We start from the raw sequence: 24,950 nt of genomic DNA on the forward strand, positions 1-24,950 counted from the left end.
ACTAGCCTCTATGGTCACACTCATTGAGCGTATTCAAAATAGGTCAATACCCAGTCCACCCCCCGAATTTGCCTTAGTCCGGAAGACATGCTGGAATCTTGTTTAAATGCAATAAAGATAGAAAAAATTTGAAACAATAGAAAAATGGAAAAAATGGAAAACCTGAAAAAAATGGTATTGTTCAAATCAAATCAAAAATGGGAGTCAAATAACCAAAAAAAATAAAATAAAAAATAAAAAACAAAGCGGTGAAGTTCTCTTTGCTGCTCTTCTCGATCTGTCCCACGGCGGTAAAATGAAGAACTGTGCCTCTTTTCCTCAATCTGTCCCACGGCGGACGGTTTCACTGGAATCTCAGATATTCTCGCTGAACATTGGATAGCTCCACCTGGAGCATGATTCCATGGAGGAGTGTGCCCATATGTGCGACATTAGCTGGGTCTCTGAGGAAGGTGATGATGTCAACATCTGCAGGCCTTCCCACCATTTCTGGATAGTCGGTGACTAGACGGAACAGGACATTGTGCGCCAAGCGACTGTCCTCGGGTGACGGGGACAGTTGTGCTGCTTGGCTGGGATCTGGATCACAGGCCTTTCTTTCGACGAAAACAGTCTCTGCACTTTCCTGCTGCGTGGATTGCATTCCTCTATGATGCGAAAGAAAAGCGTGTATGTCAGCTCATCAATGATCACTTGTGGTGGAAGCCTCTGTGTCCTTATCACCGTACTCGGGCAGTACATTGAAGGCTTCCGCGATGACAGTCAGTAGTTACCAGATTATTTTCTTGTTGGCTGGATCTTGGACAAAGTCTGTGATACTGGTAACTCTCCCTATAAGCGATGGATATGTCTCTAGCACTAACTGAAAACAGGACAGCACATCCCTTGTGATATTTCTGTTGTGGGATGTCATACGTTCTGCAAAGCAAAGTCTGGGTGTTGGTTGATTCAGGTGACTGTGTGATGTTCTTAACTTTTGATCTTAGTTCATCAAAGTCTTGTTTGCCGAAAATGCTTGGATATGGCTCGATTCAAAAGTTTGTATCATCAGTGTGATGTGGCTTAGATGTGCGATTTCTCTTCTTTACCCTGCAACTAGAATGCACAGAGTGTCCGTTATGTCCTTATCCCCCTTTGCTTGGAGAAACTGTCCAGTTTTATGCCACAACTTGCATCCGGGTTCTTTGTCTTTATTTTCCTTCTCATGCGTCCTCCTTCCTCGTCATAGCTCTTGTCTGCACGTGCTGAGGTTCTTCCCCGTTGTCTGTAGGTTCTTCGCGGTGGGGTGCAGCTAAGGGGATCTCACTTATATAAGGTTTAATGTCATTTAGGAAGATCCAAGCTCTCCTGCCTTGCAGTTTCACGGCTGAGGGAGTGCAGTCCTCCACGATGAACGGGCCGTTGAATCTTGGCTCGCCCCACCTTTTCTTTGTGTGATTTCTCACAAGCACTGTATCACCAGGGAAGATGATTGGCGTACGTAGTCCTTGAGCTGTGTCTGTTTCAGCATCTCCCTCTGGTTCTGGTGTTGTGTTGCACCCTTTTCGTTGTTGCTGCAGTTGGTCTGAAATGACAGCGAGGCTTGATGTCATGCAGTTCAGATATTCCGACAACTAGGTTCCCAGGACCTCTCGGGTAATCGCATCTAGCTCTATCTCGAGGGGTAAGGGGGGTCCTCATTCTCCTTTCTTTGACTATCTCGTGCAGCATGAAATGATGGTCGGAGCCTGGTTGGTTCCGAAGTGCATACAATGCCACTGGTAGACAGTGCAGCCATCCTTTCTTTAGAGTAAGCTTCAACTTGGCTATCCTCTCCTTTAGCAAGCCGTTGAGCCTCTCGCATATGCCATTTCCCTCTGGATGATACGCCAACGAGAACTTGTGCTTTATACCAAGCAACAAGCTAATCTGTTCAAAAACTGTATTTACAAAATGAGCCCCATTATCTGATCTCATCACCTCACACACCCCCATCTAGGGAATACTTCCCTTACCAGGAATTTGGCAGCACAGGTTGAGTCTGGGTGGGTACAGGGACCTGCTTCTATCCATCTAGAGAATGGACACACCACTGCAATTAAGTACCTGTACCCGTTACACACTTGAATCATTTCAACATAATCGACGTGCAAGTGCTGAAATGGCCCATTTTGCCGGGGGATGACTCCTCTCACTATTAATGTGTGCCTAGCTGTGAACTGCTGGCAAATTATGCAGTTAACTATAAAAAAGAATGCAACCTGCTCTGCTAAATTCGGTATGAACCAGTCTTCTCTGAGCGTTGTGGCTAGATTTTCTTTTGTCATATGGAACGGGTAGTGGAATTGTTCTAGTGATATCTTTAGTAGGGCTACAGGCATTACTGGTTTACCAGTGCTGTCTTGTTCCACAATCCGTCCAAGGGGTTTACAGAACACCCTCGACGTTTACACAGGTTCTTTTCGTCCTGTGGTGCCTCCCCTTGAAGCTCCATCAATTGAGTTTGCCCCATATTACTATAAGCCTCTGAAGTGGCCCGAGTTATCATCATACGCTCATGGGTGCGTGCCACTTCTACTTCCATGATTGTCTCATTTTTGGATGCCATAAACTTGGCATCCGTGTCTGCTGCGTGATTTCCACGTGACACGAAATCTGACCAGTGAGTATGAGCAGGCACATTTCACGACCGCTATGCCCACTGGGAGCTATAGTGCCTTGATCAGCCTGTCCAATAAGGCTGCGTGCTGCACTGACGTGCCGTCTGCTCGGAGGTAGCCCCTCCTCTTCCAGCGTGCTAGTCCTGCATGCACTGTGGACGTTACATAGGCAGAGTTACTGTACACTGTAACTTCCTGGTCTGCATGATTCTCAATGGCGAGTATCAACGCCAATAATTCTGCAGCCTGTGCTGAATAATGAGATGGTATTTGTGCACTAACAAGTACTTGGAATTCTCCGTTCGCTATGTGTTTTATTACGGCAACGCCCGTATATCTTGGTCCGTCTTCTTGGTCGTTTCTCGAAGAACCGTCAATGAAAACTATCTCACCTCCCGCCAGGGCATTTTCTTTTACCCTGGGGATTTCATCATAGAATTCTTCGTAGTTCGCGCAGTCATGTATCGGCTCACCTTCAGTGACTGGTTCAGCTATGAACGTGGCTGGATTCACTGTTTTACATCGCACTATTTTGATCGATGGATTCAATATGATCATCTCATAGGCCGAGGCCCTTTAAGATGTCAATGTACCTTTTGGTTTCTCTAATATGGCAAATGAGTATTCAACATACAGTGTCATGGAGCATCCCATTACAATGGTTGATGCCTTCTCAATTGCGAATGCTGCGGCAGCTAAGCTTTGTTCGCATGGGAACTGGCCTCTTATTACTGGGTCCAGATTCCCACTGTAATACGCCAGGGGCTTGTACACCAAAAAGGTTTTTTGAGCAAGTACTGCCGTCATAACTTTGCCATTCATGTGCAAGAACAGGTAGAATTCCTCTGCATAATTAGGAATCCCGAGAACTGGAGCTGCGCAAATTGCTCTCTTTAGTTCTGTGAACCCCTCTTCCATCGCTTCAGTCCATTCAATTTGTTCTTTTGTCACTCAGGCCTTCTTCAAGGCCTGGAGCAAGAGCTTGATATACGAACTGTAATCGAAGACCCATGCCCTAACATAGTTGCACAGGCCTAGGAAGCTCTGCATTTGTTTTATCATGAGAGGCTTAGCCATGTTCATGATAGCTTCAGCCCTTTCTGGGGTGATCCTTTTCCCCTCATGCAATATTAGCTGGCCTACGTACAGCACCTCTTGTTGACAATATTGTAACTTTTCCTTGTCAACCTTATATCCTTTTTCAGCCAATATAGTCAGGAGCTGAATAGAATCGCGCCTGCATTGTATTTCAGTGGTGCTGCAGATCAGAATGTCATCCACATACTGCAAAACAGCACTGTCCACTGTAATGTTGCCTAGGTCCATTTGCAATACTCGGTTGAAAATGGATGGGGGCTTACAGTACCCCTACGGCAACCTTGTGCTTTTCAGACACATTTGTCTGAACGTGAAGGACGTCAGATTTTGTGAGTGACAGTGCAGCGGGATTGAGAAAAAAGCACCGTGAAGTATTTTGCCTCGATCGGTATGTTACACAAGATCGTAGATGGATTAGGGACTATAGTGAACTCTGCTTCAACAATATCGTTTAATGCTCTTAAATCTTGGATTAAATGTAACGACCCTCCCTTTGATTTCTTGATGGGGGTAAATCACTGTATTGCATGGTGATTCCGACGTCACAAGGATGCCCTGTTCCATCATGGGGAAATTGTCTTTGCAATCCCTTCATCTGCTTCTCTGGACATGGGATATTGTTGTGCCCTCGGTAAAATTGCTCCTGGTTTCTATTTAATTTTCACTTCTCCTGCTCCTTTCAGGAGTCCTACGTTATAGGGTCCTGTAGTCCATACTGAGACAGGCACCTGGGTCATGTCGTCATCAAAGTATGCGGGGTGGATCAGCGCCAACATCATTCTCTGTGGCACTTCTAGTTTGATCATTTTGACCCAAAATATGAGCCTTACTTCCACCCTTGTCTCTTCTGAGTGAGGGTGTTCTTCAAACAGATCATAATCTGTGACATCAGCCACTTGGTACCCTTCTTCAATGGCGATAATTGCACACCATTGTCTGCCTTCATCATCGTACCCTTCGACCATTACTACCTTCCCTCGTACTGCTGCAATATGTATCGATAAGGGAAATACTTGTCACTCTTCTTCATGCATAGGTATCCCTGGTCTGAATAGAAACACATCAGGGGTTCTCATAGTTCTATCTGCGAGGCCTGGCAGTCATGCCATAAGCACACGCGCGCCATACGCAAAGACTTTCGGTTCTAATGGTATAGCTCTCATGGCTATACGTCCGGAGTACGCTCTGACCATTTAACATACGTTAGAATAATGCATTCCTGGAGTGGAGCATACTATACCCTCCTCTGTGAATGATATAGTCATATTCAACTTTGTCATTAAATCCCGACCCAAAATGTTTACTGAGGTCTGGCGTGAATATAACAAGGGCACATTCATCTCACATTCCCCCACAGAGACTGGGAGATTGTCCGTAAAGGGAACTCTACTGTGAGCTCCTGTAAAACTCTGAGTGTCTATGGCCTGGCCGGACAAGGAAAACTTGCCTTCTCGTATGCACGAGCGTGGTGCGCCCATGTCAACTAAGAAGAAATATTCTTTCCCCCCCTATGACGACATTTACCCTAGGTTACCTGTTAGGGTCTGGTGTCACTGATAGGATACAGCAAATCAGAGTTTCCCATGAGCTGTCCTATTGTATATAGAGTTTTGATCCTTTATATACTTGTGGATTTCCCCCATTGCCAGGGTGGACTCCCCCTCCGGAGTTAGTGCCCTGCAACATTTGCGGCGGTGCCTGTTGGGATTGCCCCTGTGGCAAATTCCACATATTTGAGAGTTGAACCCCTTGCGGCATACCTTGCTGCAAGCCTGGCATCTGCTGCTGCACTGCGTGATTCTGTGCACCGTCTTATTGCGGGACAGCAAGCTGATTTACCATGCCTGTTTCCGTCCCTTGGCCATTCTGCCACATGCCTTGGCTTCTGCACATGCACGCCACATGTCCTGTCATTCCACACAGGCAGCACACTGGCGGTGGTCGGGCCATCTGTCCATCTGGCGTAGCTGGACTGTCCATCTGTGCGTTCTGAAAGCCACCTTCATTATTCTGAAAACCTCCCTGATTACGTCAAAATCCTCCCTGGTTACTCTGCCATCCTCTTCCTCTAAATCCCCTACCCCTTGGGTAAAATCCTGAGCTACCCTGGTTATTCTGCAATGGTTCAGTCACTTGTTGCGCGCTTGGCTCAGCTGGGTTTGTCAGCATGGCTCCCCCGAGAGCATACTTTGAGAGTTTATTTTGCACTAGCTTTGCTTCCTCACCTTTACGAGTTGTCTCCTTTTTTCGGTTCTTTTCTTGCAACAATCCATAGTAGTGTGCAATTGTACCAATTTCTTGAGCTGTTGCTGCACCGGTTCTGGCAACCCTTGGCACAATATGTGGTAGAATAAAGGGATAGATTTCGTCCAAGATTCATGCGTTTCGAGTACCCATGCGTCTTGAAAATTCTGGATATTAATCAAAGGATCCTCTGACTTTCATTTTCCGAGTCATTATAGCTCCGATATCAGAAGTGTCTGGGTACAGCACTCGCAGCGCTTTCCACACTGCTGCTCTACAATTATTGAATGGTGCTCCGTCATGGGCAGTGTTAGTTATAGTTACCCCAGGGTACCCAGCCCGCTTCCATACATAGTCTGCTCTCTCACCCAGTATGGCGATCAGGAGACCTTTAATGTCCCCTTTAGCCAGTGTGACACCCCCTGTCATTTTTTGTAACTCGTGTATCCATTTCCCGGCTCCCAATGTCCGCATTGGAAGCTTGTTTTTTATGTACTCTCGATCCATGTGTGGCCATGGAATATATTGTGGTCTTGCGCCCCCCTTTTCTAGCAGCGGGAACTGAAATGCGCAGTCTTCCTTCTCTTTCCCCATAGCTCTCCTGTCTATCGCTGGCTAACATTCCCGCATCGCCGTCTACCTGGTAATGTCCTCAATCTGTCTACATCTGTCTACATAGGCAGGTGCTGGCTCCCCCCTCTGACCGCGGGGTATTCCCTCATGTCGGCCAGGCTGCGCGGCGAACCCCTTGGTGCAGACTCGCTAGTGTCTGCCCATCGTACCCCTTGGTCCCTTGGGAGCCGTGGCTCGCGTTGTCTCCCTTCTTCATGTGTCTCGTCCTCCGTTTCCCCACCGGAGTCAGATGCTGATTGTTCCCAGTTCACGCAACTCCTTGCATCTGCTTCATTCTTACTAATTTCTAGCCTATCCAGGGACAGTCCCCTGCTCCCACTAATTCGGGTGACATCCTCAGTGTCATAAAGCTGAGTGCTTTCCAAGCGCTCATCTTCCCTTTCCCCTTGGGAAATCTGTTCAAGCCCCATTTCATCGTATATTTTATCAATCGTTTCCCTGATGCTTCTGGTGTCGAAGTCATCCTCAATATTTGCCCCACTCGTACCTGGTACCGAGTCATTTGCAGGAAAGAATTCTTCTATGTCTTACCATTCTACAACAGGATTGAGTTTTTTAACTTCCCGCTCCAAATATTCCAGATCCCGTGCCCTCTGTGTTTACGTTCTATTTCCTCATCTACTTCCTTGCGTGTCCTCGCTTCTTCTCTAGCCTTATCTACTTCCCTCATCCTTTCGTTTCTACGTTCCTTTGCCCTTCTAACTTCCTCCTCTTCTCTTCTCTTCACCCTCTCTCACGTACTCTTTGCTCTTCTTCCAACCTTTGCTTATTCTGTCTGTACTGGTCTTAGGCTGCCTTCTGTTTGCGATCAAGTTGTTTCTCTTGCTCTTTGCGATATTAGTTCTCACTTCAGCCTATCCTTTCTTCTTATTCTTTCGTTCCTCATTTCCTTCTCCTTTTCTCTCTCCCTTCTTTGTGTCTCATCAGACTTCTCTCTCGGTCTCGTAACATCACTTCCTTTTCCATCAAGTTTCAGCAATATCTGTCCTCAAATCCATTCGTCTTTTGCGAATGCTATCTCATCTGTTCTGTCTTTACTTCCTTTCCATTTCTTTCCCTCTCTCTCCTTAACGAGAGGTGCACAACTCTGTGCCTAGTCCTTCCCTTCATCATCGCGTCTCTCCTTGTCCCTCGGGACTGCAGAGGCAAGTTTAATTTCCTGGTCCTTCTCTTTGATTTCGTCACTACTGTACGTAGGTGACTCATATGTGGGGTTGCTATACCCCGTGGCTGCCTTTAGTTCTCTTAGCGGGTAGAGTCCCTCTGACTGACTTCCCTCGATGACTGGCTCAGGCGGGGCTGGTGGTGCGATAGGCATCTCACCCTCTGTGCATAGGTTTAATATCCAGTCTGCGGGTGGTTCTTCCTCCTTCGCCTGTTCGAACATCTTCTAAAGTTCTAAAACAGCGAGGCGTTTCTCTAGCTTTTTGCCTGTGTATGTGGTATGTAGGTAAGTCGTCATGTGTTGTAAAACGGCTTTAGATAAGGACCCATTTTGTGGCCACGGCATAAACATCTTGTGGGCAGTACCCTTAACCCACTCAGTACTGTACTTTTTAAGCTTAGGTACATGCTTGGGTAACTGCTTACACCGATGTGCAAGTGTGGTAACCTCCTCCATTCTCAATTTCGTTATCAACCATGCTCATGCAGTTTTTTTATCCTTCCAATAGTGTGAGCGAGCACCAATACGCAAGCTCCAATCCAGACTTTTCCCCCATAATTATTATATTATCAATTTACACAAGAACAACAATTCATTGGCGATTCCCTCCTAGATATGGAATCGCGTAAAGCCCAAACTTCATCTCAACCAATCAATGATACAGTTCTATACGTTTGACATATAACAGGACACATATGACAGACTAGACGGACACCAGCTGGACACACATATACCTGCCTTCTAATCAATACCCCGACATGGGGTTTAAACGAACCTCATTTGTGCCGTCTTTAATCGTCACCGTAGCCTAATCGTCCCCTATTATGTGGGCTCTGAGTTCACGTTTTTTCTGACCGCTGTATTAAAGTGCAGGAACAAGGCGAATCCTTACTGTTTTCACTCGGGTGCCCTCCCGGTAACCTTACTTTTTCTCTTGGGTGCCCTCCCGGTAACCTTACTTTTTCTCTCGGGTGCCCTCCCGGTAACCTTACTTTTTCTCTCGGGTGTCCTCCTGGTAACCTTACTTTTTCTCTCGGGTGTCCTCCGGGTAACCTTACTTTTTCTCTATCATACTAGAGTCATTAACCCTTTATATATATACAGTCTTCTCTACATCTAACTATTTTTATTTTTCTCCACCACCCTCCGTTACCTTTCCCTTACTTGTTCTAATGCCTACAAGACTTTTGCCAAAGTAATGAGTTTATTGTTTCACTCACCGCTTGCATCTTTTCCTCTCTGGAACTTCGGGATCACGAGCCCCTCCGTTGTTACCGCCTCTTGCGGTCTTTTCGTCCGATCCGCTGCCTATGGGAATGAGAAGGGTTATGCTGGGTAAGGCAGGTTCCTTCAGATCTACTGCAGATTTGATGGATTTACTTCTATCATTGTCCACAGGAAGCCTCTCAGTCTACTCAGCCGAATGGCGAAGGACTCGTGATACTGCCGAAGGCCTAGAGTTACTTTGTGCCGTCGGTCTATGGGTGTCTTATTATTAATCAATCAATAGTTGGTTGAACCATCCTCACGCTACCAAGTGTACAGGAGGGCAGAGCATCCTCTGACGGGGCCATAGGTCAGAACTCACCCTCTAGTACCTGTAAGACAAGATAGCTGCACTTTGAGGAGGTTAGGGTGCAGGATTAATTTACTCCGACACACTTCAATAAGGACAACTCAAAGGTTTGGCAAAGGGAAGTCTGTTTAATGACAAGTAAAAAAAACGGGGAAACAAATGGTAATCATCAATGGTGCGATCGCCTGTCTCGCTTCAACTTCCTCACTTCTTCATTCAGACAGCAACCTTTATGGGCAAAATTCGTCATCATTTGACGTGCAAAACTCATAAGTTTGTCATGCAATTTCTATTGGTCAAAAAGGTAACTTAAGTATAGGTGCTATATCTGTATATGGTAACTGAACATGCGGATTGGATAATTCTTATCGAGTGGGCATCTACGCCCATCCCACTACATCACTTGTGATAGACATCACTACAACTACGACGTCTTATTGGTTCTACAAGCTATAGGACCCTAGATTATTTGGTACATTGTGATTGGGTGGACCTAGACCTAAATCTCCGCTTTAATTAGCAGCATGCAGAATAGACACCCAGATGCGGAGTGCCCCAAGATTCACCCTGCCTCCCTTCCATCAATCAGTACCTTTAGGCCTATGTGTCAATTAGTTAGCTGATGATGGCCTTGAAACTCTAGTTCTTATCAGGAAAAGTTATGGCATCCTCGGGTTCTGGGTGACATCAGACGTTGGTACCTCTTGGCCCTTGGCTGGTCACGTTTCTGTTCACTGTGAATCTGCTTCTTTTTCCTTCTTTTCGTATATTTGATTCTTTGTTCAGCCCAGCCACCTGCCTGGGGCCTCTTATCTCGACCTTCACTGGCTGACAGTCATGCTCTGACGTTTTGATTCTTCAGAGTAGCTGCTCTCCTCCCTTCCTGGAGTTGACCTCGAATTCCCAAGCATGAGCTAATTCTTGCTGAGTTTCGATTCCGCTCTTTCCTTCTGACTTTAGCTTCAATATGAATCTCGGCCTTGGTGGCTCCTTTGCAGCCTGGGCTTAGTTCTGCTTTACAAAATGGATTCACACTCATATAGCGTGCTTCTTTGAGGTAAAGATATAATTGGCGCATGCCGCTCTATTCTTCTACTAAGCATTGCAAGCAGTGTCGTTTACCTTGCTTCTTGCATTCCAAGTCTATTTACATGCATTCAGTCAGTTGCACGATTCGATTCTGGGTATGTTCTTTGTGCTGCAACGTGGTATCTTCCTATACGTTTGTCACATCATTATTCTTTTACAGTTCGTCCTTGTGTACTTTCTTTTGCTTGTCGTTTTATGGTTGTCTGTACTTCATGTCTAGGCTCTTATATCGTCACCAATTGTCTTCCATTAAGGTTCTGTGGGCCTCTTCGGGGACAGTCTGTAAGTAGTCTTCGTATCGTGTCATCTGCTGGTATGGTTGTCTCAGTGGATACCTTGCAGCCCACGGTTGTCTGGTTATTGATGCTTCAATACGTATACATGTCCCTCTGATGGGTACTGGACAGAGCCCCACCGTTGCTCTTGGTTGATTCATTTGCTCCTTATATGTCACATATCTTGGCAGGTATGCTTCTGGCATTTCGACATGACTGGCTGAAGTGCAGGCCGTATTTGGGTCCTCCTCTGCAGAGTTTTAACATAGAGATTCACAGTTACAAGTATCCAAATATACACACTCAGGGTTTCTTGATTAAAAAAATATTTATTAATTTAACAGTCAGTTCAATAAGCCTTCCTTAAAAGGGAGCAAATATATGTAACACAAAAAAATATACTTCAAAATACACATTCTGTTTCTTTAAATCAGTAGATACCCATTTGGAATGGCACACACACATCCTACACCCTGAGGTGACTTAAATAACTAGGACACTGTGGGCATTGATATATCACTGGTACATTTAGAGCAATACTGAGTTCGGTTTTGAAAGGAAATTAGTGAGGGAATAAAACCATGGTTAACAAATATTCTTAAGCAGGTAAGTACTTTTGATTCTGATGCTTGTTAATCTGCTTAGAATCACATAGTCCGACATCCAGTGGTCACCGCAGAGTATTGCATCTCGTCTTTCGCAAATCGTAATGGGACGTGAACATGGGCGTGCCTGTGCCTGTAACACGATCCCTAACGTGACGTGTAGTGTACCCAAAATCCCTCATGCATCGAGGTCACTCAGATTATTTTTTTCCACCCAGCATACTGGTCACCTTATGTGGAGCTCGTCCAGCGACATTGCTAATAGTTCCATCGACCTTTGGTCGAATATATTATATTATTAATCAAGATCACCCTGACTGTCCTTCCCATCCTCGGCTGTTCCGGATCTCTGCCGAAACCTCCACGGACCTTCGACGGACGGTGATCCAGTCGGCGTTGCCGACTAAATGGCCAGGCCTTCCAGCTGGCCTACACAGTAGGGAGAATTAGGTCGGGGTGGACATTTCTGTTAAATCTGAGAATGCCTTTCCCCTTTCCTCCCTCTTTCCTCTCTGGTCTTCATCACTTTCCCTATCCTCAGTTATGAAGAGGACTCCATTTAGGTTTTACCACATTTGCAAGGGAAAATTTCCTTGGAGAGATGAACATTGACATGTCAAGCGTTGGGCGGCCTACGAGATGTCAAGTTCTCCTGCTGCTGCAACTGCAGAGTGCAACGAGGGCATCAGTGACGAGCAGGCCTCTGACTAGGAAGTTGTTGACCTTTCAGCGGAGCGCTCCCGCTCGGTGTCGTCTGTCCCTGGCCCCGCCAGGCACGGCTCAGGCACTGCTATGGGGGACTGTACATCCCGGCGACTAAGACGAACACTCTCAACTCACTAAACACAGAACCCCCGGCCAGTCTTTGACAAAGTCGAAGAAGACCCCAGCGCCAAAGGGTACACCGGAGGTTTCGGCCTTGCCCTGCGACCGTCTTGATCGGCAGCCCTCCCCGCAGCCGCAGAAATGCCTAGCGACCAGGCACTCTAAATTGAAGGGTGCTACCCCCAATAGTCCAAGGACCGTCGAGACTCATCGTAAGAAGGCATCCGCCGACCACAGGGCCCCAGCTCCGCCAAAGACTGTACAACCGCAGGCCCAGGCTATGCGCCTCCCTACTGTGGAGGACGTTACCGAAACTTTTGCGAGAATTGTTTCGGCGGACGCTCGGAACCGTCAGTCAAGGGATTCGCCGACGCCCACGGGAAAGCCCAAGGATTCATCTAAATCCAAAGATAGGCTTAAGGAAATACCGAAACCCTCCGTCAAGCCTAAGCAGAAGCACAGGGAGACGCAACCTCTGTCGGTCCCCTGGGAAGAGTTTTTGGAAGGTGAAGAAGGTATTTCTTCGGCGTTGAGAAAAAAATCATCGTTTGGCATCAGAGGATCGTATACAAGAGTCCTTTCCACCTATAGACCCCCCTAGGTATTCTGTTTGGACTAGAGAAACATTTGAAAGTTGTATGGAGAGGCTTGACAGGTTTTTAACCCTCTCAGAGCAATCCGCTTCCAAGAGACCACAGGAAGAAAGCCTTTTGAAACCTGTGGCTACATTTCCAAGACTCTTTGATCCCTCTCAGGAGGAGAATGTGTACACTTAAAACCTCACTGAGGAGGAGGTTCCTACAGACACTCAGGATGATGATCATTTCATTGACCATGAGGATATGCATGAGCCCATAGAGGGGTTGGGGTAGAACCCGGATATGGGTGACCCTCAGCCTTGGCAGTCTCCAAATCCTTCTCCAGATCCTGATGCCCAGTGTTTAGATTCCCCCCCAGACCACTCCCACTAGACAGCCCGCTCCAGTGGACGATCAAATGACGTTTAACGCCATGTTGCGCAAAGCAGCAGAACATTTCAAGATCGCCACCGATGAAGCTGTTCCTGAGGCTGACTTTGTGGAGGACATTCTTAAAGAGAAACAGCCGGCCCGCTAGGCTATTCCTCTTCTAAACTCAATTAAAAAGCATCTGGCTCCCTCGTTATCAACACCTGCACTCACAAGAGCAGTTAATCCAAGGATAGAAAAGCTATTTCGGCCTTCCCCCTCTGATCCCCTTTACATCAGAGGTCACTCCACCCCAGACTCACTGGTGGTGACCACTGCAAGGAAAAGGGCAGGGGTTCCCCTGTAAACCAGGGAGGCACCCACTGAAAAAGAGTGTAAAAGACTCTAGGCCCTAGGAAAGAGGGTCACGGCTGCAGCAGCTTTTTCTACGTGCATCGCTAACAATACTACTTTGTTTGCCAGCTATGGGGACGCTCAGTGGGCCATGTTACAGGAAGGCCTGCAGGAGATTCCTGAACGGCTACGGACTTGTCTTCTCTCCACGGTAACCAAGGGCAGACAAGTTAACCAAAGTATACTCAAAAACCCTTAGGATTCCGCTGAGACAGCGAGTCGATCTTTGGCTCAGGGCACCCTCTTAAAGAGACACCTGTGGCTAAGAAACTCTGGGTTCAAGCCAGAAACTAAAGTGTCACTCAATAAACCTTTGGAAGAATCCAACCTATTCGGAAGAGCAGTCGACAAAGCTCTCGAGACTGCAAAAAAGGAGCACGACACCCTTAAGACGCTAGATTAAGTCACACAAAAGCCCTCTACAAGGTGAGGAACTGGGTCCAGATGCCTTTTTCGTGGCCAACGCTTCCCTCAAAACCAGTACACCTCGGGGAAATAATTGGTCCTCTCAACAAGGAACCAGCGGTTACACCACCCCATATCCCCAAAGGGGTCAGTATTGTGGGAAAGGAAGGGGCCGGAACTCTACCCACAAAGGCTCCCCGGCCTCAGGTTCAAATTGACCCGAAGATCCGAGTCCCCTCCCACACCTCCCCGGTTGGGGCCGGCTAACATCATTCCTACAGACAAGTGGGTACTAAAGACCGTGGCCCATGGGTACTGTATAGAGTTCTGCCGGTCCCCACAGTTCAGACCTCCATGCGCAAGACGACTGACGCAAGACCATCTGTGTATCCTCCTTCAGGAAGTCGAGACACTACAAGAAAAGGGAGCCATAGACGTCGTACCTCTTTCCCAGGTAAACAAAGGTATTTATTCAGTGTACTTACTTGTACCCAAAAAGGATCTCACTATGCACCCTGTATTAGATCTGCGCCCGGCGAACAAATTTGTAAAGCCACAAAAGTTCTGTATGGTCACTCTGCAGGAAGTAATTCCCCTGCTCTCACAGGGGGATTACATGGCAACACTGGACATGAAAGATGCATACTTTCATATTTCAATGTTGCCGGCGCACAGAAAATACCTCAGATTCATGATACAAGACAAACACTATCAATTCAAGGTACTACCCTTCGGCATAGCCTCTGCACCAAGGGTATTTACAAATGTACTAGCAGTGGCAGAAGCACACCTGCGCAGGCAATCCATCCCGATTTATCCTTACCTCGATGACTGGATCATAACGGGGGACTCCTACGAAACTTGTCTGTCAAATACCCAAAGAACAATAGATCTTTTATTCAGTCTGGGACTCTCCATCAACGAAACGAAATCCAGCCTAGACCCCAGTCAGGTCAAGCAGTTCCGAGGGGCTCTAATTCGAATAAAGGACGGCCTCGTCTTTCCCTCCGATTGGGGTCCAAAACATGCTGTTTCAAATCCCTCAATATGTAGCCAGTCGAGAGGTGATGGTACGCAAAGCTATGCGACTGTCAGGAATGGTGGCGTCATGTATTTATTTGGTTCCTCACGCGGGCTTGCGCATGCATCCAATGCAGGAGTGGCTCAACACCCAGTGGCCTTGGGCCAGCAGACTATGGGACAATCTAGTGGTTGTCTCGCCAGCCCTTGTTCTCTTGCTACGGTGGCGGTTGAGGGAGAACCTCTTGAAAGGGAAATCCTTCACCACCCCCGTAGTGGAGGCCACACTTACTACAGACGCAACTCTCACAGGGTGGGGAGCGCACCTGCTTCAACAAACAGCGCACAGAGTTTGGTTGTCAGACATAGCATCCAACCACATAAACCTGTTGGAACTGTTAGCGGTATTCAAAGCGCTGAAATCTTTTCAAACTCAACTGCAAGGAAAGACGGTCCTGATCCTCACAGACAGCACCATGGCCATGTACTATCTGAACAAACAAGGGGACACTCGCTCTCCAGGGCTGTCCAAACTGTCCCATAACATTTGGAAGTGGGCTCTCAACACACATGTTTCTGCTGTCTCAACATGTTCCAGGGGAACCCAATCTTCTAGCAGACATACTCAGCTGAGATTTCCCACTACTAATAGAGTATGAATGGTGATTACACAAAGACATTGTCTCCAATGTTTTCACGGAATGGGGTTTTCCAGAAATAGACTTGTTCGCAACTCTGGAGAACGCTCAGGGCCAAGATTACGCCTCCAGGTACCCCCAGAACCGTTCCAATGGGAACAGACTCTGCATAACATGGTCAGGGAAATTTGTTTACGCTTTCATCCACCCCCCCAAACTCTCTTTTCAACAAGATAGTGCACAAGATCCACCACAAACCAATCACAATGATATTGGTGGCCCCCATGTGGGCTCGCCAACCCTGGTTCGCTCATCTGATAGAGATGTCTCCTCCGATGAAACTGACTTGCAAGACAAACATGTCGCAAGACAAAGGGGAGGCACTTCACCCATGCCCGCAGACATTAAACTTAGTGACCTGGCTCCTGAAGTCATAAAGTTAGGGCACCTGCAACTCCCTCCGAGATGTATGGACATACTCAGGGAGGCAAGAAAAACTAACACTCAATATTGCTATTCCAGTAAGTGGAAGTGTTTTGTCATCTGGTGCAACTGTAAGAGTATCAAAGCCATTGACTGCTCTCCCACACATATTGTTTTGTACCCGACTCATTTACTTGACTCAGGTCTGGTCTTTAACTCTCTAAAGGTTCACTTAGCTGCTCTTTCAGCCTACACTACATCACAACAGAATGTGTCATGGTGGAAGATACCAGTTATTAAGGCTTTCATGGAAGGAGTAAAGAGAATTTACCCTCCCATTTCTAACCCAGCTCCTGGATGGGACCTGAACGTGGGGTTGACTAGACCTATGTGGTCTCCTTTCGAGCCCATGCATGAAGCAAATCTCAAAGATCTCACCTATAAGACTGCCTTTTTAATAGCTATTACTTCCTTACTAATTACTTACTAGGAGAGTAAGTGAACTACAAGCGCTCTCAGTTCTAGACCCCTTTGTAACTGTTCACAGAGATAAGGTGGTTCTGCACACTCACCCTAGGTTTGCGCCTAAATTCATTTGAAAGTTCCATCTGAGCCAATTCATAGAACTACCAACGTTCTTTCAGAACCCCTCAAACATGGAAGAAAGAAGCCTGCACACACTTGATGTACGCAGAGCAGTCATGTTTTTCATGGAAAGAACTCGACCACTAAGAAAGACAAATCAATTTTTCGTTTCAGTGGCAGCAGGTAGAGGAGGAGACCCAGTCTCCAAATCTACTGTCTCTAGGTGGATTGTCAAATGCATCACACCCTGTTACACTCTTGCTAAGATAGAACTGTCCTTCAAGCCTAGAGCACATTCTACTTGAGGCACTGGGGCTTCCATAGCATTCATTGCAAATGTTCCCCAAGAGTCCATTTGCAAAGCGGCAACCTGGAGTTCTGTACACACCTTTACAAAACACTATTGCCTAGACACTCATTTTCCCAGGTGGGACAAGCAGTACGAAGACATCTTTTCACTACTGTTCCTTCTCACATCCCACCTCCAACTCCGAGTATTGCTCACTAGTTCATGCCCAGCATGTGATTTTAAGCAGATAACCAAGCATCAGAAGACATGCATTACTTACCGTAAAGACGTCTTACTACTTTCTCTCTTTTCTGTACTCACTCACGATGGTCATAGGCTTCCTCATGGCAGAAAAAATACAATCGGAGGCACCTCAACAAGTGAGGGATTTTGGGTACACTACACGCCACGTTAGAGATAGTGTTGCAGGCACGCCCATGTCAACGCCCCCTTTTGATTCTCGAAAGACAAGATGCAATACTCTGCAGTGACCACTAGATGTCAGACTATATGCACAGCATGTGAATCTAAGCAGATACAATCAGCAGAAATTCTTTTAAGTAATGCATGTCATCCCCCGATGCAAAGTAAATTAACCCTTTTCCAGCTACACAAGTTATGGAAGGCGTGACTTTTGTTGAGGGATAGTTAAAGCACAATGTCAGAGGATAAGAGTCTTTCAGGGAGCCAGGACAGCCAATGTTAGTTAAGCAAATGTCTAGGTGAGCTGAAGCACTTCTTGAAGGTAAGTAAAAAGTATTGCACAATCTTTTAGAAATCTTTGTAGAAAATGATATCAAGCAACTGTGCAAAAGCAACCAAGACAAGTCTCAACGGAGGTAGGTAACCCTTAGTTTTACAGTACGTTTTGTTTGAAGAAAATTGGTTCCAGCTGGTTTCTGTGTAGGTCTGTTCCTGTGTAGGTCTGCAGATCCTGTTGTTCCTGGGCCTCAGTCATGGGGACAAGAGGGGTGACGTCTAGTGACTCCTGCACTAAGAATTGAAGGTCGGTGGCAGTAATGGGCAAACTTCAGATCAGCGGCACTTCATGGTTTCAGCTTCTCACAAATAGCACCACTGCAGTTCTCTGATACCTTATGGACTTTCCTCGCATCTGGGGTACAGCACTCTAGAGGTGGCTCAGGCTTGGTCAGTCCTGCTTCATGGGAGTCCGGAGAATCTACCTGTAGCTCGGGTCTGACTTAAAAACGAGACACTCGATTCTGATGTTCCTCTCCCTGGCAATCGGTTCCTGCAGCAGCAGTGGAAGTACAGCCAGCTCCAAGAGGATGTCCAGACGAGTTCGCATTGGAGTTGATTCGTCCCACCAATCCAAGGGGAGAAGTTGTCAGTTGAAACGAATTCAGAGCTTCAGCACTGCAGCACGGCTTCAACAGGCAAACCAGCGGTCCAGGAGTTGCAGCAGGCGTCCCTTCCAAGTTCTTCTTCGGATTCCTCCATCCAGTGGGTGACTCTGCCTTGCAATCAAAAAGCCTCACCTTTTATGCAGGTTTCTCCCATTCAGTTGCAGCCTAGCTGTCAATCACACAGCAGGGTGGTTGTCCTGCGCCAGCCAGCCAATCACCTTTCGGTGCATTCCTGTAGCCATAGAGACTAAGAACAGAGAGTTTCGGGCCCCTCCCTCGCTTCCTGCCCTGCCAGACATGCTGGAGCCCAGAGGTGTGCTTCACCAGTGAATCCCGCCAAAGACAAAACGAACAAAGGGGCCAAACCTGGTTTGGCACGCAGAGTAAAATCTCAAGAAGGACCTTTCCAACAAGAAGTGGCGAAAAAGACTGGCCCGTTTTGACAAAATGGGCACCCGTGGGTGCTTTACTGGAACTGCAATTGCAGCCTGCGGTAGAAACACACAACGGTAGTAAAAAGTAAACTACTGCCACCAGCCATTAATTGTAGAAAGGGTAACATGAAAATGTTACAGGAGAAACTAGATAAAGGAGATACGAAGTAAACCCCCCAGCAGCTTTTTGTAAGTGTGTGCTGGGTCTAGAACGTTACAAAATGTAAGTAAAGTAAATTTCACTTCACTGCTCTTGGAAACAGTAGCTTCACCAATGGAATGTATTTTTTTTAAATAAATCATAGTTCAAAGTTCAAATCACAGAAAAAATATGAGTGGTAAAAAGGTCAAAAGTCCAGCAAAAGCGCTGCAGGGTCTCTAAGGTAGAAGGGAATTAGCACATTTCTGAAAATTCTCGCTAACAGTGCATACACATTGTGTTGTTCAGGTGAAGCAATCTTGAAATGGGTAGACTTGTATGAGAGATCTGTGGCTTAGGTGCACAGTGACCTCTTTATCTCTGAGGAAAGGCAGTGCAATGCAGTACTAGACAGGATTGCCTTCTCTTGCTATTCATGTTTGCTCTGACATTGGTAAGCATAGTTCTTAAAGACAGCAAATCTGGCTTTACAACAAGAGGCATTGCACATAATGTATCAAATGTGATCCTTTTATATGTCCGGGATTACATCATGACTTACCCAAGGATTTTATCAAAGAGTTTGCCTTTATCTCTGACCTAGAAGTTAATTGGCTTATCGGTTTTGTACTACCTTACCCAGGTCTGCTATGGCAGGACACAGTAGTTTGCACTTGCACAGTGTCTACTGGGGTGCAAGTACTGAGGTATTGAAATAAGAAGTAGGGTAAGGTGGTGTAGTAACTGAATGTAATAAAATTATTAATTGCTCTTAAGATTGGTGGATTTTTGTCATCCGGTTCCCATCACCTTGTTATGGAGGACTGCTATTGCCAAAATGACCATTGTTCTGTCTTCTGCAAATGACCCAAGTAATGCCAGTGTTGATTTTGGAGGCATTCATTCATGAAATAGCCAGACTGCGCTATGACTGTGGCTTAGTGGGACTCCCAGAATTGTGGTTGCATCGCTTAAAATGCCATATGGGTTGGGTAAAATCCATACTACAGGATTTGTGGCACTTGGTTCAGCAGAACACATGGATGACTAAAAATCATATGTATCCCCTAGTTTTGCTGGTGTTCTTTTTTTCAGCAGTGATGAAATTGGACTGCTTGTGTTAGCGGTGGCTGTAATTCGACTAGTCTTGCATTGGACGCATACAGAGTGTTTCTTCGCAAGAGTCTGTTGACGGGCAATTGTAGCTTCACATCTGATGTGCTCAAAGTGAATAAAGTGCTACTTGGGTGGCGGGGGGGTATGGATTGGACAATTACATGTCAACCTTATCAGAAGTGCAAAGCAGTGTACCGTAGAGATAGTGAATAGCCTGGAATACACAGGTTTGCTGCTTTGCTTAAGAGGGCCTGGCCACGGTTTCCACAGAAACCACTGGAGCAGCCTGCATCTAGGGATTGAGTAATGGTTGGTAAGCCCAGTAACCTACTGGTGGGTCTATGCCCAGTATACCTCCTGATGACCACCACGTCTCAGCACCCCCCTGCCCCCCGAAACTCGCACCCCCCCACCGCTCCACACCCTGCCCGTTATGCCCACTTCCACCTTTTGGCCGTTACAGGTTGATGACGAACTGTGCATATGAGCTATTCCATGCTTTCTGTAATGCTGTGCTGAAAACAAATTAGATGTTGAAAGCACTCTTTCTTCCCCATCCTCGCAAATGTATGTCTTCAACCACTACTGATGCACAGGGCGTGTATTACTTATCAAAGCTAGCTTTGCTCTTATGCTCCCAAAATAAAACCATAACCAATAATTGGGAGTGTAGGATTAGAGAGACTGGATTCCCTGCTACTTGGTGCATGAGAGGTAGGAGATGGATCTGAGGCTTTCAAGGACGGATGCAGACTAGGGTAGCTCGTTGGCATAGTAGGATGGCACCAAGGAATAGCCAGTTTAAGCACCAAGTGCATCACAAGGTCAGGGCATAACTTACACCTGCAGTTTGCAGACAACACACGCAGCTCCTTTTTGCTGTAAATGTGGGTATGTGCCAGAGTCTTTCCTCCACATATCAGGTTGCCCCAAAATAAACAGTTTTTGGAGGAAAGTATTGGGGAACCAGGCAATGTTTTTGGAGTGGTGACTGGAGGCCACTATTAATGTGTGTGCCTTGTGGCTATTGCTAGTGAAGTGAACATATGTGCAGGATAGTGTTTGTAGCGTTCGGATTAGTGCTGACGAAACAGTCTATTGAAAAAGAGAGGATGCTCCTGCAATGCCCATATGACTCAAGGACCTGAAGAAGTGGATGGTGGCGGTGTGGCTTGTGAGCTGCGTGCTGCGACAGGGTGGGAACAGCACAATGTGTGCCAGATCAGCACATGATTGATCTGGAACAAGGTGATGATGAATGAGAGTGCTGGTTGTACCAGAGGCTGTCATTAATGAACTTGGCTCCTAATTGTAAAAGCCTGATTAACTTTGATAGTGAATGTGGTGCTAATTGGGAATTGTGTGATGCTCTAGGATCCGATATTGTGCATGTTGCTGTGTCGTTGGGGTAATACTAGAGTCACTTAAAACCAGACCATTGGCTGGATCATTGTGTTGTTTCTGTCCTATTGCGATCGTTCCTTTGATGAAATAACTTATTTCTGAAAACTTATTTTTTTGTTGATATTATGCAAATGCAGTAAAGAAATATATATTCTCTACAGCCGAAGGTCTCTCTGATTGCACCTCCTTTGCATTTGTGAAGCCTCTTGTAGGCTGTAAACAAAATATAAATGCCCCCCAGCTTCTCTGTCTTTCAGTTGTTGCTATGTTTTGGTCATACTGAATGCCAGTGGTTTTTTGGTTATAGTCTTAATGTTTCTTTGTATCTCCAGGACATGAAGACTGCTATAATCACTCCTTGCAACCATTTTTTTCATGCCGGATGTCTTAAGAAATGGCTCTATGTGCAAGAGACTTGCCCACTATGTCACTGCCAATTGAAAAACTCATCACAGCAGCACCCCGTGCCAGAACCTGCGCCCGCTCCAAACGTTGCCGCAGAGCCAGCTGTTGTTGATCCAGAACCCGCCGAACAGCCAGCTTTTGAACAAGGAGCAGCTTCACCGTGTCAAGACATGGGCCCTTCAAATCAGTTGGATCCGACTATGCAGGAGGACTGTCTTGGCACTACAGGGCAGGATGAGACAATGGACACAACAATGTTCCAAGAAAAACACATGCCAGAGAGTATGTATGAAGCTGGGGCCGCATGCAGCAGGGAATGCAGCGTGCCTTTTAGGATGCAGGAGCAAAGAGCAGAATGGAACAGCATTTTTACGGAAGGACCCGAAGTCCTTTTGCCAGGACAGCTTGATATTATAACTGGAGGACTCCCAATCAGTGAGGACACTGACAGCTTTGGACTACAGGCCAGTGTGGAATGGTGGGAGGTTGACAGAGAGGATGGTATGTCTGAATCAGAGTCTGGTATTGGGAAAAGACATTGCTGAAGTCACTTCCTACGCTCTTGACGTGCTTTCTACCCTTGGCTTCCTTCAACAAGATCCACAATTAATGCTGATCAAGTGTCATTAGTAATACCCAGAGCGGATTATGTCTGTGTTTTTGGCTGGAGCTGTGCTCTGGAAATGGCTGTATACCTGTAGGAGCTGCTTTTGATCTTAGGCGCAGTGGCTCCTGGAGAATCTTCTAGTGGCAAAGGGAGAGTGGACAGGCCTGCAGGGAGGATGCTGCAGTCGCAAGTCTGCAGGTAGCCCACTTGGGTTTTGATCAGCCCTCCTTTGCTCCCTAGATGCCGAAAAGAAAGCAAAGCCTGAAAGAACCCTAAGTGCATTGGGCCCAGAGCTGTGAACATAATGTGAGGACTCTGTATAGCGCTGAAGAGAATTTAAAGGCAAAGGGCTGCTTTTGGGGGCAGGTTGACGCACGCGCTTGCACGCACATGCACGCTGTGTACGCATTCACACATCAGGTTCTGTGAGGAGCAGCGGCACAAGACATTAATCTGCTACAGCTGGAACTGCAGGGAATGTGTCTGTTGCTGTTTTTCAAACTGACACATTATGGGATATATATTTATATATGTATTCCTTTATTTACCAATTGTTGAACAGGCCTTGTCCCCATATGACGTGACCTTGAGCTCCTAAGATCACTTACTGTAACTGGCAGTATGAACGTGGGAGGGGCTCTAGAGCACTGAAACGGGTTTCAAGGGCTGTTGAATGACGTGTAACCATCAATTCTTGCAATTGATTTAACAGTATTAAATTCAAACCAGCACTGTATTTCTGGAAATGAGTACACAAGATGTGTATGACCGAGGGATGCCAGTGCCACAGGGTTTTTAGAATTTGCACTTTTTTTTTTTGAAGAGATTTGTCGTATTTAAATTTGTACCTTCATATAACTGCTTTAGTTTGAATGTATAGAAATGAAGCAATTTTATATGTGAATTTTGATAATAAAAATAGTGACTTATTTATACAAATCTGCTTTGCTTTAAAGAAGGTAATCTTCATGTCTCGGACATCAAATTCGGAGGTAATTTTTTTTAAATCATTTTTTAGTGTTGGATGTAGACTGGCAGACTTAGATGACTGTCTTAATAAATGACATTTGAAAATGCTTTGCATGGTGATAATCTCATTTGCACTGATTTTGGGGTGAAGAGGCATGTTAGCAGGCTCGTGGACCTCCAAATTGTCTCCTCCGAAATGGCACGACGACTTCATATGTCCATGCCATGGATTCTTCATATGACATAAGATTGTGTGTTTTTATTAACTAGTGGTCTTAGTTTTTTGGCACCCTTGGAAATAAAGTCCTCTTTTCAGAGGCGTCTGGGAGAGTGTCGGAGGCTCCTAAAGGAAAGTACACAGCTTCCAACATGTGACAGTAGTTAACCTACATCCCATCGATATAACTGTGTCTCATTTTAAGAGAGCCAGAATGCATAAGTGTAACTCTAACCGTGCCTTTCTCTTCCTCTGGAACCACAGTTCTCTGTATGCTTAAAAGGTTCGGATCTTGGTCTGGTGGCCCCCATCCCCACTTTCCATCTTTTTTATCTGCCAAAGATGACTGGATTCAAAGGGAAATCCTCTTCTGCTGTGTTTGTAATGCCTGGAACACCATATTTATTTTGTCTTGCTGCACATTTTGTGATGAACTTTCAGTAACTGCTCTCTGTTACCAACTACAATGATAGGGAACGATTTTAGTTTGCACCCTAAACCCCCTGCCTCAACCACAAATGACTTTCAAGGTTTTGGAACAAAAACCGATCCCAGATAAATACCTTTTTCTCCTACACATGCTCATGTGCCCAGTGATCTATTCAGTGTTTCACAGACGTGGCTTAATGTTAAGTAGCTGCAGCAAGGTGCTCCAAGAATGTCTAACACCAGTATAAGGCTAATCTGATGGATATTAAAGTAATGGTTTGGGCAAAAATTTGTATTGCCCAAAAAGATTGGCAATAATAAAACAAATATACTTGCACTTTTTTTTTAAAGTTCCTATGTAAAATTTTGAGCAATTCAAGCTCAAAAATTGGAAAAGCAAGCACATGGGCGCATCCATTTTGTGAAATGGATGCCCGCCTGTGCTGGCTTTTGGGGCACTAATGAAGGAAAAGCCAGCCAGCTGTAGTAAACAAAAGCTACCACTGGGTGGCTTTTCCTTCATTGGTGCCGGGACTCGGAGGACGGGGACCAGAGACTACAGGCAGAAAATCTGCAGCTGAATCCCAGTAAGTGCTATTTAATTAAAAAAAAAAATAAGCACTAGCTGCGGTTTCTTTTGTAAGTTTTCCGGGCTGGAGGAGCCCGGAAAACTTAGAAATAAAACCGCAACTTTAAAAACGTTGTATCTATGTTTGCGGTAGCTTTTGAAGCTACCGCAAACATAAATAGAATGTTATTGTGTTTGAAAAACCGCAGCGTTTTCAAACACAACCGCGTTGTGTTTCTGCCTGAATCTGCGTTCCCATTTGGGGCTCTCTGGCTCCCCATGGGGAGCCAAAGAGCCCCAAATGGGAAAGCAGATTCAGGCAGAAACACTGCAGCATTTACCATTGCAGAAAACAACCGCGTAATGTTTCTGCCTAATTCTGCTTTCCCATTTGGGGCTCTCGGGCTCCCCACGGGATTTAAAGC

At 46.1% G+C, this 24,950-nt stretch overlaps 1 protein-coding gene across 1 annotated transcript in view; it reads left to right on the forward strand.

Annotated features, from left to right (window-relative positions):
- The window catches only part of RNF145 (ring finger protein 145), a 540,629-nt gene extending 517,210 nt beyond the window's left edge, over positions 1–23,419 (forward strand). The window contains exon 11 of the mRNA XM_069653917.1: positions 21,663–23,419. Coding sequence (XP_069510018.1) covers positions 21,663–22,280 — 618 coding nt within the window. The 3' untranslated portion in view covers positions 22,281–23,419. The remainder of the gene's footprint in view (positions 1–21,662) is intronic.
- The last annotated feature ends 1,531 nt before the right edge of the window (positions 23,420–24,950 follow it).

Source organism: Ambystoma mexicanum, chromosome 3q (genome assembly GCF_040938575.1).
Source record: "Ambystoma mexicanum isolate Mex_15411 chromosome 3q, UKY_AmexF1_1, whole genome shotgun sequence".
Taxonomy (NCBI): Eukaryota; Metazoa; Chordata; class Amphibia; order Caudata; family Ambystomatidae; genus Ambystoma; species Ambystoma mexicanum.